The sequence below is a fragment of the Balaenoptera borealis genome (assembly GCF_965194805.1).
Source record: "Balaenoptera borealis genome assembly, chromosome: 15".
Lineage (NCBI taxonomy): Eukaryota > Metazoa > Chordata > Mammalia > Artiodactyla > Balaenopteridae > Balaenoptera > Balaenoptera borealis.
The window spans coordinates 66107229-66124468 of record NC_138871.1 but is presented as its reverse complement, the minus strand read 5'-3'; the positions used below and the strand labels follow the sequence as shown (position 1 = coordinate 66124468).

The 17240-nt window shown below is 40.0% G+C and overlaps 1 protein-coding gene across 1 annotated transcript in view; it reads left to right on the top strand.

Annotated features, from left to right (window-relative positions):
* Nucleotides 1-17240, top strand: part of BIRC6 (baculoviral IAP repeat containing 6) — a 299805-nt gene that overhangs the window by 16869 nt on the left and 265696 nt on the right. Inside the window, 1 exon segment of the mRNA XM_082356671.1 lies at nt 9237-17240. Coding sequence (XP_082212797.1) covers nt 17189-17240 — 52 coding nt within the window. The 5' untranslated portion in view covers nt 9237-17188.

Sequence of the window (17240 nt, the reverse complement as noted above, 5' to 3'; positions counted from 1 at the left end):
GCTTAGATTTCACATTTTTACCAGCCATGTATGGTTTAAGATAGACTCCCTAAGCTAAAAATAGCGAATCATATTTGTTCTGCTATTCATAAGTTAGTTGAAAATGCCGCTCAACTGCAGTGCTAAAAGATTCCATTTATCTCATCTAAGAATCGGAGGCCACTGTGGCTTATATTTCTCAAATCGAACGTTCATCGGTATGCAAGACAAATTCATCACAAAAGAAATAAGCAATGTTGGCACAGTAATAGTATCTCTAAAATTAAATAAATTTTAGATCTTTGAAAATATGATCACACCCAATGATTCTCAACCAGGTACAAAGTCTGGGGACAGTTTTGGTTGTCACTGCTGGGAGCAGGGGAGAGGGGAGGGCATATTACTGGCATCTAGTGGTAGAAACCAGGGATGCCGCTAAATATCCTATAAGGCACAGGACAGACCTTCAACAACAAAGAATTACGTGGTCCAACGTGTCAATTGTGCCAAGGTTGAGAAATCCTGCACTAAATGAACACATTTTCTAAAATTTCAGGTAAAGTGCTACTAGGGATGGAATAATGCTTCCAGTCCTGTCTTGATATAGGATATTATGAGCTAGCCTTGTGCCTGGTAGGTAATATGTACTTGATATATATTTGTTTACTCAATCTATTCTATGAGTATTTTTATGATTTTCCCTTCATTTTTGTAGGCACTAAAACTAGATCAGAACTTCATTACACCTGCTTCATAAATATCCCACCCTTGTCTCATAAAATAGCAAAGGAGAGATTTCTATACACGATTATACATAAACTAGGTTATAGGAAATTGTAGAAAAGCCAATATTCGTTAGAGATTGAAAGAGAACCAATTTGTGTAGCTTCTAGTATTATGAAAGAATTTTAAATGTAATGAAGATATTGATTAGGAAATCTCATTAAAAACAAAAAAAGTTCAAATGATATTAAAAACATGGATAAGAATTCAGCCCTGCAAGGGTTCACACGCTGTGCAAATCTCTAACGCTATTTAGTAAAGAAAAATTAGCCAGTCCAGGGGACTTGAAATGCCACAGCCCCCCTGCCATTCCTTCTCCATTCATCCCAGTTCTGCTTCTCTGGGGCAACTCGTTTTGTTTTCCAGGTAGTCATCTTTATAACTCTGAATAATATTCCTATGTTAATACTTCTTGATGTATCAATTGTAGACATTTATTCCTACCTTTGAAAGGTAGGGACTTTACTTAAGCTACTCTCCCTTCTCTCCATTTTTAGTAGTTATATTATCTCTAATATAACTTTATTCTATTGGAAGTCTTTATAACTTAAGATAAACTCCTATTTCCTGTTCATCAGCTTTTTTTTTTTTTTTTTTTTGTCTGTGTTAGGTCTTCGTTGCTGCGCAGGCTTTCGCTAGTTGTGGTGAGTGGGGGCTACTCTTCGTTGCGGTGCGCGGGCTTCTCATTGCGGTGGCTTCTTTTGTTGCAGAGCACAGGCTGTAGGCACGCAGGCTTCAGTAACTGCAGCACGTGGGATCAGTAGTTGCAGCATGTGGGCCCTAGAGCGTGCAGGCTTCAGTAGTTGCAGCGTGTGGGCTCAGTAGTTGTGGCTTATGGGCTCTAGAGCCCGGGCTTGGTAGCTGTGGCACACGGGCTTAGTTGCTCTGCAGCATGTGGGATCTTCCCAGACCAGGGCTCGAACCCGTGTTCCCTGCATTGGCAGGTGGATTCTTAACCACAGCACCACCAGGGAAGTCCCCATCAGCTTTAAAAAAAAAAAAAAAAAAAAATATATATATATATATATATATATATATATATATATATATATATATTTATTTATTTATTTATTTAGCTGTGTCAGGTCTTAGTTGCGGCAGGCAGGATCTCTTAGTTGTGGCACGCTGGATCTTTAGTTGCGGCATGCGAACTTCTTAGTTGCGGCATGTGGGATCTAGTTCCCCGGCCAGGGATCGAACCTGGGCCCCATGCATTGGGAGCATGGAGTCTTAGCCACTGGACCACCAGGGAAGTCCCTCATCAGCTTTTTTTTTAATAATAGCTTTGTCTCCCCTGTAAGATGAAGCCATTATCACACCCTCCTTTCCTTTTCTCCTCCTGTTCTTTCACCCAACCTCTGTCAGCTTCACTTTTGCTTTCTGTCTTTTAATTTTATGACATCAGGGTTAATGACAACTACACTCTGTTCTGTAGCTATAAATAAATATGCAGTGTTTTGTCTATAACTGATTCTAAACTTTGAACGGCAGTAAGCAACATTTGCTTTATTATCACTATGTAAATATTACTCAGTGCAGCGGCAGGTGCTATGCCAGGACATTTCCTCCTTCATGAGTCCACTTTTTGACCCCTCTGCCACCTAAGAGAATGTCCCTTTCCTTAAATACCATCAACTGTTCAAATCAAGCCACATTTTAGTTTGCTTCATATCTGCACTGTGGCTTTCTTGTGAATTTTTGTTTTTCCTACAAATTTTAATTGCCTTTCTTTTTCCCTACTGAAAGAGGAACTATGTACCTCCTTTATCCATCTACAGCATGAAAGGCATTCTGTTCTCATTCTTGAATACATGCTCCTTGGGGCCCACTGACTTACGTCCTATGGAGACAGGTTGTTTCCAGCTCTGCCACATCTTGGCATTGTTCTTCACTGGACTTTTGATTGGTTGCTGTCTTCTTGTATCCCATGTCTTCATTGTTCTTGATTTTTGCCCTTGTTTTGCTGGCATACGTCAATAGATTTTCACAAGGATTTCTTGTTTTCTAATTTAGGACATTTTCTTGGTTCTCTTTTCTGAAAAAAATAAGTGATATGCACCCATTTGAATTTCTTCTACTTTAAATGTTCTTTCTTTTGAACTTACCTTCCAACTTCTTTCTTAGATTCCTTACAAGAGAAGCACAAATATCCTTCTTTAAAAGGTAGGTGTATTATGAATTCTATAACTTGGAGCAATCATTGGTTCTCTGTATGGTGCAATCATTGGTTCTCTGTTTGGTGAAATAATCTAAATAATATGGAAAAACCTAATATGTATTTTGCAACATAAAATTTGCCAAATCGAGTGTGAGTTTGACTAATTTTGTCAGACTGTCTTGATTTTAACAGTATTTTCCAATAACATAGATTAACTCAATTTAAGTGTGTGGACACAATTATTGTCACTATATAAAGAGAAGACCTAAATAATAACCACAGATTTTATTTTTTAATAATGGTCATGAGATAAAATTTTGTTTAGCCTAAAGAATTTAAGCATATTTTAATGTTTAAAGTGTTTTTAAAATACTGTTTCTTAGAATGTTAATGTTTTCTTGTAAATATAGTTTAGAACAGGATGGATTCAGGAAGCTGGGACTAAAGGCAGGTAAAGATTGAGGCTTTTAAAAGGGATCCATAATCCCAGGAGTCTTTTCTACAGTAAGACATGAGCTAGTTAAGAGATCTGTCAGAAGATATAATGGATAATATAAAAGTCTTGGACATCAGTGGAAACTAGAATCTAAAACCAAGAGATGGAACAGTAAAGATTCATGGAATAAATAGGAGGCAAGTTTCCTAGCTGCAAATAAATAATAGAGGTAAAGAGGTCACCCAATCAGCAAAGACACTACAGACCTGCATACAGAAATGCTCCTCAAGTATTTGACCACCAATAGGGAACAGTCAAGGACTAATCAGAATTGAGCCTGACCATGGCTCTGGAACCCGTGCCTTGAGGACTCTGCTGGATAGAGCATTAATCTTTAGTGGATGCATTGTAGGGAGGGTCCATGTGGCCCCCAGGTGGGAGGGGAAGTGTGAGGAAGCACTGGGGTATCCAGGAGAGTGGTTGTTTCAGTATTTTAACCACCTGTACAGCCATGCTGGTTGAGTCCTGTCTCTTCGAGTTGGTCTCCAGCCTGAAGTGCTTGCAGGGATCAGGGATCCAGACAGTGTTCTAACCATCTATTTAGGAACTCAGCTTCCAGGGTGTTAGGCAAAAATCAGAAACTGAGTCACAAGTGTAGAATCTCAGCTCCAGAGGGGAGATTATGCCAAATGGTGAGAAACTTGGAACAAATGTCGGATCAGGATAAGTAGCAAAGTCAGATGGCTACTGATTTTGAGCTCTGTATATCTTATCAGCATGGGGTCAAGGTTGGAATCACAGTGAAGGACCCTGGAGTGGGGGTAATTAGAAAACCTGGATTGGAACGTGAAGGTCTGGGCAGAACATTTCAGTATATTATTATTCTCTGAAATCTTATTGATTGTACCAGCTAGGGTTCAGCGCAGGAAACAGAAACCATTGGAAGCATTTTAAGCATGAAGGGATTTATTATGCAGATTTATGTGCTTAGAAAATCTTTGAAAGGGCTGAAGGAGCAGGTTCTAGGCTGGGACTTCAGTAATGAGTCCTAAAACAATACCAAACTGACTCACCAGGGAACTGCCTTCTGAGGCCACTACTTTGAATTATCGAATACAAGACCCCAACATCACGTATACATTCCAGGGTTCAGGAATCCAACATGACTCCTATTGCCACAGTAACTGCACCCTAAACCCCAGGAAGCTATAGAAGGAACACCGAAGGTGCTACTGTAAAAAAAAGAAAACCCCACTTTCCCGTGACCTCACCTGAAGCAAGAAAATACACAAGAGGAACAGGAAAATAGCGTCTACCTCACTTTTGCCTTCCAAATCTCACTCGAATGTGTTGAATTGGTGGAAGCTAATTCACATCCAGAGCTGTACCTGCAAAGGAGCCAGACCGTAGATTTTAGTATTCTAGCCTCTCCAGTCCGGGGAGGTACAATGCAGGCTGGAGTGAGGGTACAATGCAGGCTGAGTGAACCAATCCACATTATCCACTAAAATGACACATCAACTTTAAGGTGCAAGGAAGTACACTGAGCAGAAACAGGAAGGACCACTCAGGGTGTCAGCTAGAGGCCAGGTGCTGTGCAGGGGTGCTGAATGTAAGCTCAAACATTTCTCTATGGTGTTTACAATCACTATGGCCTTATTGGTCAATCTTTTCTCCTTTCCAAAAAATTATTTGTGGGACTTCCCTAGTGGCACAGTAGTTAAGAATCCGCCTGCCAATGCAGGGGACACAGGTTCGAGCCGTGGTCCGGGAAGATCCCACATGTCGCAGAGCAACTAAGCCCGTGTGCCACAAGTACTGAGCCTGTGCTCTAGAGCCCGCGAGCCACAACTACTGAGCCCGCATGCCACAACTCCTGAAGCCCGTGCACCTAGAGCCCATGCTCCGCAACAAGAGAAGCCACCGCAATGAGAAGCCTGCGCACTGCAACAAAGAGTAGGCCCCGCTTGCCGCAACTAGAGAAAGCCCGCACACAGCAACAAAGACCCAACGCAGCCAAAAATAAATAAATAAATAAATAAATAAAATTTTATTTAATATTTATTTATTTAATAAAATAAATTTAAAAAGATTATTTGACAGTTTAATTTTATTTTGTGAATAGGTATTGCATCCATATGGTTCAACATTTGAAAGGTTCACAAGGCTGTCCCTCAGCTACTCAGTTATTCTCCTTAGAAGTAAACAATCGTATGTATGCTTCCAGAGATATTTAATGCAAATACAAGCATATATGTGTATCGTATTCGTCCCTCCCACAGTGGTGGCCTTTATACGCCTTGGTCTGCACTGTATTTTTTTCACTTCCCAATAGATCTTGGAGATTATGCTATATCACCACAAAAAGAGCCTCTCCATTCTTATTTACAGATACCTAGTGTTCCATTGTATGATTTTTAACCATTATTTATTTAACCAGTCCCCTACTGATGGATGCATTGATTGCTTGCTTCTTTTGCTATTACAAATAATGCTTTGAGAAGTAATCTTGTACACATGCCACTTCACAAGTCTGCAGGCATATCCATAAGACATTCCTAGATGTGGAATTGCTGGTATTTTCATTATTTAATGAAGAACATGGACTAGAAATGATGAGGAAGACCCGGAAGCACTGAGACAGTTCTGCAGAGGAGGGTAGCCCTAATGTGCTTAGGTTTGGGTCACCCTATGGTAGATCCTCTAGGACTTTCATTAGGACCTTGTGAAAACCAGGTTTTACTTGCATCTTTGTCCCTTAAGACTCCAATTTACTATGATCAACTGGTCCTTTAAAATTAAGTAAAATTAGTTAAGTAAAATTCCCTTTTGTGGGACAGTTTAGCAGTATCTATCGAGATAAATAATACATGTACATTTCACCTAGCAATTTCACTAGAATCACCATAATATCTAGCAAGAGGGTCTGGTTAAAAACATTATGATGCATAGAATCAATGGCTTACTGTTAGTTGTATAGAAGAATGAGGAAGCTGTTTATGAACTGATATGGAAAGATTTTCTAGAAATATCCTGAAGAAAAGAAGCAAGGTGCAGATAATTATGTATAGTATGCTTCTAATTGTATAAGAGTAAAAAGAAAGACAACATATACTCATATTCAATAATAAATATTTAAAATTTCTAGAATGGTACTTACAAAACTAACAATGGTGGTTAACTGTTAGTGGAAGAGGAGGAAAAGCCAGGCAAACAGAAGACAGAAGGAGGTGGGGAAGGTGGGATGGTTAAGGAAGAGGGAGAGGGAGAGGGAATGAATTTTTAAAGACAAAGTGTAAAATAAAATAAGCTTTAAGTAAAATAGTCCAGAAGCACAATATCCTGGGAAACCCAGTATTCCTTCAAAACCTCTGGAAATTCTTATGGTACCCACATATTTCCTATTTGACTCTGTCTTTGGGTTCTTGCTTCTGCTGACTTTTTTTTCTCTGCCATTTTACCTCCCACACAGTGTTGTCCCTTTGTTGTCCTGTGTTACTGCTGTGCATCCTCCCGACTCATTCAGTTCCCAAAGTACAACCACAAGCCTTCACGGAGCACACTTTTACTCAAGGGGGACGTGGTAGCCCATTATGGCCCAACAAAGAGCCTCAGCTTGGATGCTGTTCTTAAAAGTCCCTCAGCCACTCCCTCCTCATGACTGCCTCTCCACAAAGAGCCTTGTAGTTGGGGACTTGTCTCCTTTTTGACATTCTCCCCTGTCCTCTAGTGTCACTCCCCAAAGTCCTGTGAATTTCTTGAGCAAAGCAGTTTGGCTCTCTCTTTGCCTCTCAGTCCATTCCAGAGGGCCTCAATCAATCTAAAGCAGCCTTTAAGGGGTGTGTGTGTGTGTGTGTGTTAACTTTTTATTTTGAAGTAATTTAGACACGCTAAAGTTGCAAAAATAATACAGAGAGTTCCTGAGTACCTATCACCCAGTTTTCCCTAATGTTAACATCTTGCATAACCATAGTACATTTATCAAAACCAGGAAATTAACATCAGTACAATACTATTAACTAAATGACAGACTTTATTTGGATTCCATCAGCTTTTCCATCAGTATCTATTTTCTGTTCCAGGACCCAATCCAGGATCCCACATTGCATCTTGTCCTCGTGTCTCCTTAAATCTCCTCCAGCCTGTGACAGTTCCTCAGTCTTTCCTTGTCCTCATGACCTTGAAACTTTTGGAGAGTACTAAAATTGTGAAGAGTACAGTTCTTTTGTAGAACGTCCCTTAGTTTGGATCTGCCTGATATTTTTCTCATGATTAGATTGAAGGTATGCATTTTTAGCAAGAAACTTCAAAGTGATGTCCTTCCCAGTAGTATGTCACATCATGGGGTTCAGATATATATATATATATATATTTTTTTTTTCCAATTCTTTTCCATTGTAGGTTACTACAAGATACTGAATATAATTCCTTGTGCTATGCAGTAAATCCTTGTTGTTTATCTTGAAAGGTACAATTTTATTAATTTGATATTAATGCTCAAAGGAAACAGTGTAATGAGAGGACAGATTGGGTCAGAGGATCTTGTGCTAGTTCTGGCTTTCCCAGGTGTCCCTCACTCTGTCCCTCTGAGTAGTAATTCTCAATCAAGGAGCCCCTCAGGCCTCTAGGGGAACTTCCTTGTCCCACAATAGACCTACTGAGTTGGAACCATTGCCATATGGGAGAGCAGGTTCAGGGTAGACAGATCTGATTCTTTTAAGCAAAACCATCAATTTGGACTTTTTATGTGAAATCTGAATGAATAGGTGAATGATCTCCTCATTGGTCTTCCTATTTCTACTCTTGTAGGGTGAGGCAAGTGAGGCACTCGCCTGAGGTGCAAAACTTATGGGGGTGTCAAAAACCTCAGTGATAAATCATATTTTAATGAAGTATTTTTAAAAATCAAAATAAATGCAAAAAAAATGGTGGAAAATCATCAAAATTTTTAGTAAAGACAGGATCTGCACTTGCACAATCCTGTTGTATTTTCTTAAGCTGATCTCAGCCCTGGTTCCAAGAGAAATTTATTTACAAAAACAGGGAGCTGGACTGTAGGCCATAGTTGGTAGATTTTATTTTTTAAAATATTGCTTTTAAAGTATGACTAATCTGGATCACTGAGTGTTTTGGCAGCTCTTTAAATTTCGCATCCAAGGTGAGTGCTTTACCCTTTTGCCTTACCCAAGGTGAGTGCTGCTTCCTGGTTGAGCCTGGCTTGTGGGATCTTAGTTCCTGGACCAGGGATTGAACCCCAGGCCCTTGGCAGAGAAAGTGCAAGTGTGGAGTCCTAACCACTGGACCACCAGGGAATACCCCCTGCTTGTTACCTTTAAATTTACTCTTTACATAGCAGTCAGAGTGGTCTCTTTAAAGGTAAATCAGATCCTGTCACTCCACTGTTAAATGGCTTTCCTTTGCGCTTAATATATAGCCCCAAATTCTTATTGTGGCCCACACCTACCAGCTCTGACATAAGCTGGCCCCTGCCTTCCTCTTGAACTTCATCTGTGCCATTCTTCCCACGGCCTATTCAGCTCCAGCTACACTGGTGGGAAAAAGCCAAATGCCCCAGGGCCTTCATACAGCCCAGAAGATTCTCTTTTCCAAAATACTCCTGAATACTTTCCTCTTCAACTGGTATTTCCTCTTCAGGATTTAGATGCCAGCTTGACTTCCATGTTTGTTGAAAAGCCTGATTTCACGCTCTAGTCACTTTTTCATAGCACTATAAGTTTTTCCTTCATACACTTATCACATTTGTAATCACATATTTTTTTGATGATAACAATGTCTTTTAGCTCACTTAATTGTAATCCCCAAGGAGCAGCAATGATATCTGTTTTTTTTTTTTTTTTGGCCATGCTCTGTGGCTTGCAGGATCTTAGCTCCCTGACCAGAGACTGAACCTGGGCCCCAGCAGTGAAAGCACCGAGTCCTAACCACTGGACCGCCAGGGAATTCCGACACCTGTGTCTTTGTTCTATTGTTTCGTTCATCTTTATCACTAGTGGCGAGGTTGTAGTAAGTGCTTAATAAATACCTAACACAGTGACTGGACCATAATAAATTCTCAATAATTGTTCACAAAATATTATTAGAAAGGTAAGTCAGGTAGCATATGAAAGCAAGGAGGAAAGCAAATGAACTTTCCAGGTACTTTAGTCAACTTCCAGTGAGTTCCCACTATTTTTTGGTTTGTTTTTTCAGTCCATGACTTTTCCTTTAATCTCAGGCTGCAATCCTATGCTTACCCTTATTATATCTGTGGCTCCTGAAGATGTCTATCCTTAATCCAGAACAGCCTGGTGAACTTTTGTATCGTTGCCTGAAAGTGTCTAAGGTAAGTGGATCAGGTATCCAAAACTTTCAGTTAAATACCACATTGAGCTTTTCTCCAGAAATAATGACTGCTCACACCAAAAAGGCACTAGGCTTATCCATATGATTATTCTATATCAAATTCAGAAAATGGAAGGTGTTCAACATGCTTCACTTCCTGTGAGTGTGGTTTGGCCAAAAAGAATTGAACCTATGAAAAAATAGGGGGTTCCCCTGTCTCTTGTTTCTGATCTTCTAGCTCTTTGATTCTCAAAATATGGTCGAGGCATCACCGGCATTGGCCTCAGAACCGGAACTTGTTAAATGCAGAATCTAAGATCCCCACCCGCAGAATCTATATTTTAATAAGATCCCTGGACCTTAAAAAATTTAAGAACATGTGTTCCTAGTAAGGGTTTAGTATAAACAGGTACCCACTTCAGAATGGGAAAAGACTCTGTAGTCCAAAGGTTTCTAAACCTGGTTGGTACTAACCAACCAGGTTGGTACCCCATGAGACACTTGTCTAAAAAATATGGATTCCGTGAGAGTCTAATTTTATAGGTTTAGGGTGGGGCTCCAGAATGACTCTGGTGCCGCCAACACATAAAATGACTTTTGGGAACTGCTGATTTTGTCCAGCTTTATAATTTCACACAGGAGGTGACTGAGTTAGGAAGCTTTAGCAGCTTGCTCTTAGTCACTAGTGACAAAACTCCACTGGAAAAGAATTCTTTTGGAGGGGGATTACAAGTGATTAATTTTATTTTTTCATTCTGGTAAGTAGTTTAAAAAATATTTTATTATGAAAAGTTTCAAACATACAGGAGAGTTGATAGAATTTTCATAGTAAACATAGTGAAAAAGATTCCACCATTAACATTTTACTATCCTTGCTTTATCCCATATCTATCCACTTCAATCCATTCCTCTATTCATCCATCCCCAATCTATCTTTGTTAATGCATTTCAAAGTAAATTGCACATATCAGTACATCTCCCAAACACTGCATCATGTATGTGAGATAATTTGTTTGATTTCTCATCTTTACACTGTATCACATTTTTCATAGGAAGGGCAAGAAAACTATGAAGATAGAAGTGAGAAAAACAGTAAAAACATGTAGAAGAAGGACAGCAAGAAACACTGGCACATTTAAAGATGATTACCTCCAATTTTTGAAGTACAGAAAACCTCACACCAATCTAGTAAGCTTATGCAAATTACTACAGCGAGTAATTTTTAAAAAAACAGTACCCTCTAGATATGTATTAACATCATGAAGACTGATCTTTGGCACTAACCCAATATTTGGAGCTAGTGTGCTATTGTTCCCTGTGACTGCATTTCCCTCCTAGAAATCATGATATTCACATCCCAAATATACACATCCTGTAACAGCCCTAGCTCTGGCCTCTTTCCAGGACACTAGGATACCACTGATGTGAAACGAAACTGAATCTGGAATAACTGGGGAGACTCTTATCCCTTCCCAGCGATGAGAAACAAATGTGGACTGTGCTTCTGTTTCCTCCTGACAGTAAATTTTTTATTAAAAAAATTGTGGTACAATACATATAACATAAAACTTACCATTCTGACCATTTTTAAAAATTAATAAACTTTAGTTTTCTAGAACAGTTTTAGATTATCAGAAAAACTGAGCAGACAGTACAGAGAATTCCCATATAACTGCTCTCCTGTACTCAGTTCTCCTATTATTAACATCTTGCATCAATATGGCATATTTGTTATAGTAAATAAACAAATACTGCTACATAATTATTAACCATAGCCCATAGTTTACATTAAAGTTCCCTCTTTGTGTTGTACAATTCTGTGGGGTTTGACAAATGCATAATGTCATGTATCTGTCATTATAGAATCACACAAAATTGTTTCACTGCCCTAAAAATCCCATCCTCCACCTATTCATTGCTCCTCCCTTCCTACTAACCACTGGCAACCACTGATCTTTTTACTGTCTCCACACTTCTTCCTTTTCAATAATGTTGTATGGTTGGAATCATACAGTAGGTAGCCTTTTCAGTTTGCCTTCTTTCACTTAGCCTTATGCACTTATGGTTCCTCCATGTCTTTCATAGCTTGATCGTATATTCCTTTTTATCACTGAATGACAATCCACTGTACAGATGTACCACAGATTGCTTATCCATGCATCTATTGAAGGGCATCTTAGTTGCTTCCAAGTTTTGGTGATTATGAATAAAGCTACTATAAATATTTGTGTACAGGTTTTGTGTGGACATAAGTTTTCAACTCAGTTGGGTAAATACCTAGGAGTGTGATTTCTGGTTCATATGGTTAAACTATGTTTAGCTTTATAGAAAACTACCAAACTGTCTTTCAAAGTGGTTTTACCATTTTGTATTCTTACTAGCAATGAATGAGAGTTCCTGTTGCTCCACATCCTTATCAGCACTTGTTATTGTCAGTTTAAAATTTTTTAGCCATTCTAATAGGTGCGTAGTGGTACCATCTTAATCATTTTTAAGTTCACAGTTCAGAAGCATTAAGTACATTCATATTATTGTGCTACCATCACCACCATTAATCCACAGAGCTCTTCATCTAGCATGACTAAAACTCTGTACCCATTAAACAGCTCCCCATTCCCTCCTGCCTTTAGCCTCTGCAACCACCATTCCACTATCTGTCTCTAAGAATTTAACTACTCTAAGTACCTCATGTAAGTGGAATCATACAGTATTTGTCTTTATGTGATTGCCTTATTTCACTGAGCATCATGGCCTCAAGTTTCATCTGTGTAGTGGCATGACTCAGAATTTCCTTGCTTTCTAAGTCTGAATAATATCCATATATAGATATAGATATATATCTCATTTTTCTTATACAGTCATCAGTCATCTGTCATTGATGGAAACTTTGGGTTCCTGCTGCACTTTAGCTATTGGGAATAATACTGCTATGAACATGGATGTACAAATGTCTTTGAGATCCTGCTTTCAGTTCTTTTCAGTATGTACCCAAAAGCGGAATTGCTGAATCATATTGTAATTCTTGGATGAACACCCATACTATTTTCCACAGCAGCTGTACCATTTTACATTCCCACCAATAGTGCATAAGAGTTTCAATTTCTACACATCCTTGCCAACACTTATTTTCTGTGTTTTTTTGTTTTTTGTTCTCTTTTGTTTTGTTTTTTATAGTAGCCATCCTAATGAATGTGAAGTGGTATCTCATTGTGCTTTTTGTCCTTAGAATGAATTTTAGTGATACATATACTGACTGTCAATATCAGGCCAGATAGAAAGGATTTCTAGGAGATCAGCCTTTCCATTAGAAATCATTAGAACTTCATTGTATTCTGCTTTGGGACAAAGCAAATCTCCCTGTAAACTTCAGCAGAGAAGTTAATTAATTGGGTATTAGGCTGTTGATTTCTAATTTTTTTTTCTTTTTTAAGTTTAAAGATTTCTTTATTGTCATCAAAGTTTTTTTTCCTTCCCTAAATTCAGATTCCCTTACTATATCAAGCATTTGTTTTATGCAATTTTGTATATAGCTTAAGTGTGTGTGTGTGTGTGTGTGTGCGTGTGTGTATTGTGGGTTTTACTGGAGTATGTTATAAATGTGCCCCAATTGTAGCTCCTATGGCATGACCTCAGGCAACCATTCAGACTCCCCCTAGTACTTACCGGGGAATCTTCAGGTATAGTGTTTGCTCTGTAAGCTCAAGCATCAGTTTTACCTCTCTCTCTGTTCCTATGTGGCTCCGGACAGGCCTCCACTCAGCTAGAGCCCCTGCTTACTCCTCTGCCAATCATCATCTTGCAGTTCCGGGGAAGCTTGTCTCTTTTAGACCTCGCCTCTATTCCTCCTACTACAGGCTGGTTCCCCATCACCAGTGACTGCACAAGGGAAAGAGAGGGGCAGGAGGGGGTGAGAAACTCTGCTCTCTTTCTATGCCTTTTATTTCTTTTTTTTTGCCTTGTTGCAGTGACTTCCATTAAGTTCCAGAACTTCCAGTACTGTGTTAAAAGGACTGATGAGAGTGGATGTTCTTGACTTGTCCGTGATTTTAGAGGGAAAGCAGTCAGTCTTTTACTGTTAAGTATGGTGTTAGCTGTAGGTTTTTTGTGGATGCTTTTTTTTTTCAAGTTGGGGAAATTTCCCTCTAGTTTGCTGAAAGGCTTTTTTTTCCCTTGTAATGGATGTTTGATTTTTTTTAACGTATTTATTGGAGTATAATTGCTTTACAATGGTGTTAGTTTCTGCTGTATAACAAAGTGAATCAGCTATACATATACATATATCCCCATATCCCCTCCCTCTTCCTTCTTCCTCCCACCCTCCCTATCCCACCCCTCTAGGTGGACACAAAGCACTAAGCTGATCTCCCTGTGCTATGTGGCTGCTTCCCACTAGCTATCGATTTTACATTTGGTAGTGTATATATGTCCATGCCACTCTCTCACTTCATGCCAGCTTACCCTTCCCCCTCCCCGTGTCCTCAAGTCCATTCTCTCTGTTTGCCTCTTTATTCCTGTCCTGCCCCTAGGTTCTTCAGAACCATTTTTTTTTTTTTTAGATTCCCTACATATGTGTTAGCATACGGTATTTGTTTTTCTCTTTCTGACTTACTTCACTCTGTATGACAGTCTCTAGGTTCATCCACCTCACTACAAATAGGATGTTGGATTTTTATCAAAATGCTTTTTCTGTATCAATAAGGCCTGTTTTTTGAGTCCACATGTCTGATTCCAGCAAGTTTCTCTTTCCAGAATGATTGTCTGTGGGAATTTCTACTTCCTTTAGGTGATCACCTCCTATGCCCAAAATGGTTGGGCTGAAGGCCCTCAAAAGGCCACTGCTTCAAAATAGAATAGCCATGAAAATCAGTACATTTTCAATGTCAGGAGTATTTGCTCTCAACTCCTCGAGCAGAAAGACATTAACAACACAGCTGATGCTAAACTTCACCCAGTCTTGCCTAATTTCATTTTCATGATCAGTTCCAAGAATCTTACCCTGGGTCCTGAAATACTTCACTGCAGTCTGGAGGTCTCAGCCAGTGCTCAAACAAAAATACACACTCACAAAAACAAGCAGCAAGTTACACTAAAGATTGCTCTTTGCAACACTGGTTTTTCAGGGTTCTATGGTTATATGAGTTTGTGAAATGTTGATAAAAGGAGGTTAAACAGTATTGATATGCTAATATGTATGATAAATCTCCCAAGAGGAGCTATATAGAGGGACTTCTTTCTCAAAATTTTTTGATTATGAAAGTGTTGTATTTCAGGACATCTTCTGGGTAATGAGCTTTGGAGAAAGCTAATTTACAGGTGAAAGAAATCTAAATTCACAGAAAGAATTATATATATTTTTTTGTTCCAATGAAAAAATGTAACACAGTCTAACAGAAAAAACTATGCCTTTTATTCTTTTCAATATAGCACATTAAAGTACACTAAGTTTAAATTTAGTGTTCAGGTTACTAGTTTGTTTTCCCTACCAACAAGATGGGGGGCTTGATTTGTATTAAAGGCCTATTCAGGGCAACCTTTCAGATTAATGGAAAAGTTTGGCCCAAATGGGTCTTGAGAGAGAAAATCTTTGAAATGGCAGTTTTTATAGTTTCAGCTTGAGTCCTCTGACTTAAAAAACTGTTTTGGAAGGATACCTCCAGTTACATTTAGATTTGATCATTTGCACTCCTTTATTTACCTCAAGACACTGAAGTTTTGAGCAGGAGGCTTAAGTTTGGAGTATGGGTTTTAGAGTCAAATTGCCTGAGTTCAAACTCTAGCTTGCTATTATACCCCTCCTCACAAGCTGTGAGACCTTGGACAAGCCATTTAACCTCCCAGTGTTTCCATTTTTTACAGTTTACAAGTACTTTCACAAAGACTCATAACAAGCCAAAGTAGGGGAAATAATTTGATCATCTCCATTTGACTCTTGATGGAACATTTTCAGAATGTATAAGCGACTTGCCCAAGTTCACAGATAAATGAAGCCACAGTGACTCAATATCAGATATTCATTTAGACTTTAATACTTGGGTATTTTTCCCAGTTTATTATATGTTACCTCCCAACATCAGATTAAAAATGGCATATTCGCCATTCTAAAATGGAATGAATATATAGATTATATAAATACAACTTTGCATATGAATAAACAGGTTTAAGATGTACTTGGGATAATTCATGAAGATTTCCTGAAGGACGTCTGCAGGAATGTGAGAAGGTAATTAACATTCATAACTTTTATTGAGAACCTACTATATGTCAGATCCTATTCTACACATTTAACAAATAATTCTCAAGCCTCCCAGTAGCACTTTGATTAGGTTTTAAGGAAGAGGAAATTAGGCTTTCCGAGATAAATGTTCCCCAAATACACAGAATAGTCCTTGATTGTGCTGCATGAATCTACACATGATAAAATGACATAGAATTATACACACATCGTATGTCAAATCACTGCTTTTGATATTGTACTACAATTATGTAACTGTTAGGGGACTCTGGGTAAGTAGGACCTCTCTATCTTTGAGGAGTATTGGTCAGGTATTTTATAGAATGACCTTCAGTTTGGCTTTGTCCAATGTTTTTCTCACAGTTAGAGTTTACGGGTTTTGGGGTGACAGACCACAGAAGTCTGTACTATATTTGCAACTAACTGAATAATAATTATTTTGAAATAAAAAGTTAAAAAAGCATTGTTATGCTCCAGAGGGGGATTTGTAAATTTACTTAACTGCAGTCCCACAACACCCATACACACCGATTAACAAGTCTTGCGTTTAGAATGTGGATAAAGAAACTAAGCTTAACTATATGCTTCCAGCACCTCGTATCCGGCACTTCTGTTCAACAGAAAGATTTGGGGATGGGACGGTGGGCAACGTAATATGCGTGGGCTTGGGGAAGTCGCTCGGTTTCTCCAAATCCAGACTAGACGTTTTTCAAACTGCTGAGCCGAGGCCCAGACCTGAGGTCTCCTTTGGGCCATAGCCAAACCGCTGCACCGCGCTGCTGGGAACGGTCCGGGCGCAGCTGGAACCGCAGCAACAGGCCTCAAGGCGTCTCGGCCAGGTCGCACCGGCCGGCGTCCTCGCCTAGCGGAAATACACGTCCCAACCCCCCACTCTTCACGCACCCACCCACCAACCCCGCCACGGCCCGGAGCAGCGGAGCTGGGCGGGGCGCAGGCTGCGGCCACTCCCCGGGCTCGAAAAAAAACTGGGACGTTGCGGACGCGTAGCTGGCGGGACCAGAGGCGCGTGGCACGCGCTCGCCCTCCCGCGCATGCTCCGCCCGCCCGCCTCCCTATCCCGCCCCGGGTCCCGCCTCTCTCTCTCCCTCTCCCTCTCCCTCTCCCCCTCCTTCGCCAGCCTCCCTCGCCAGCCTCCCTCTGAGCTTGGCCCCTCCGGGCGGGCGACCGACGTCCCGCGTGTGTGCCGGCGCCTGACCTCACTTCCGGCTAACGCGCTCGGCTTGCCCCCTGGCCCCGGATGGTGACTGGCGGTGGTACTGCATCTCCCGGGACTGTCACTGAGCCGCTTC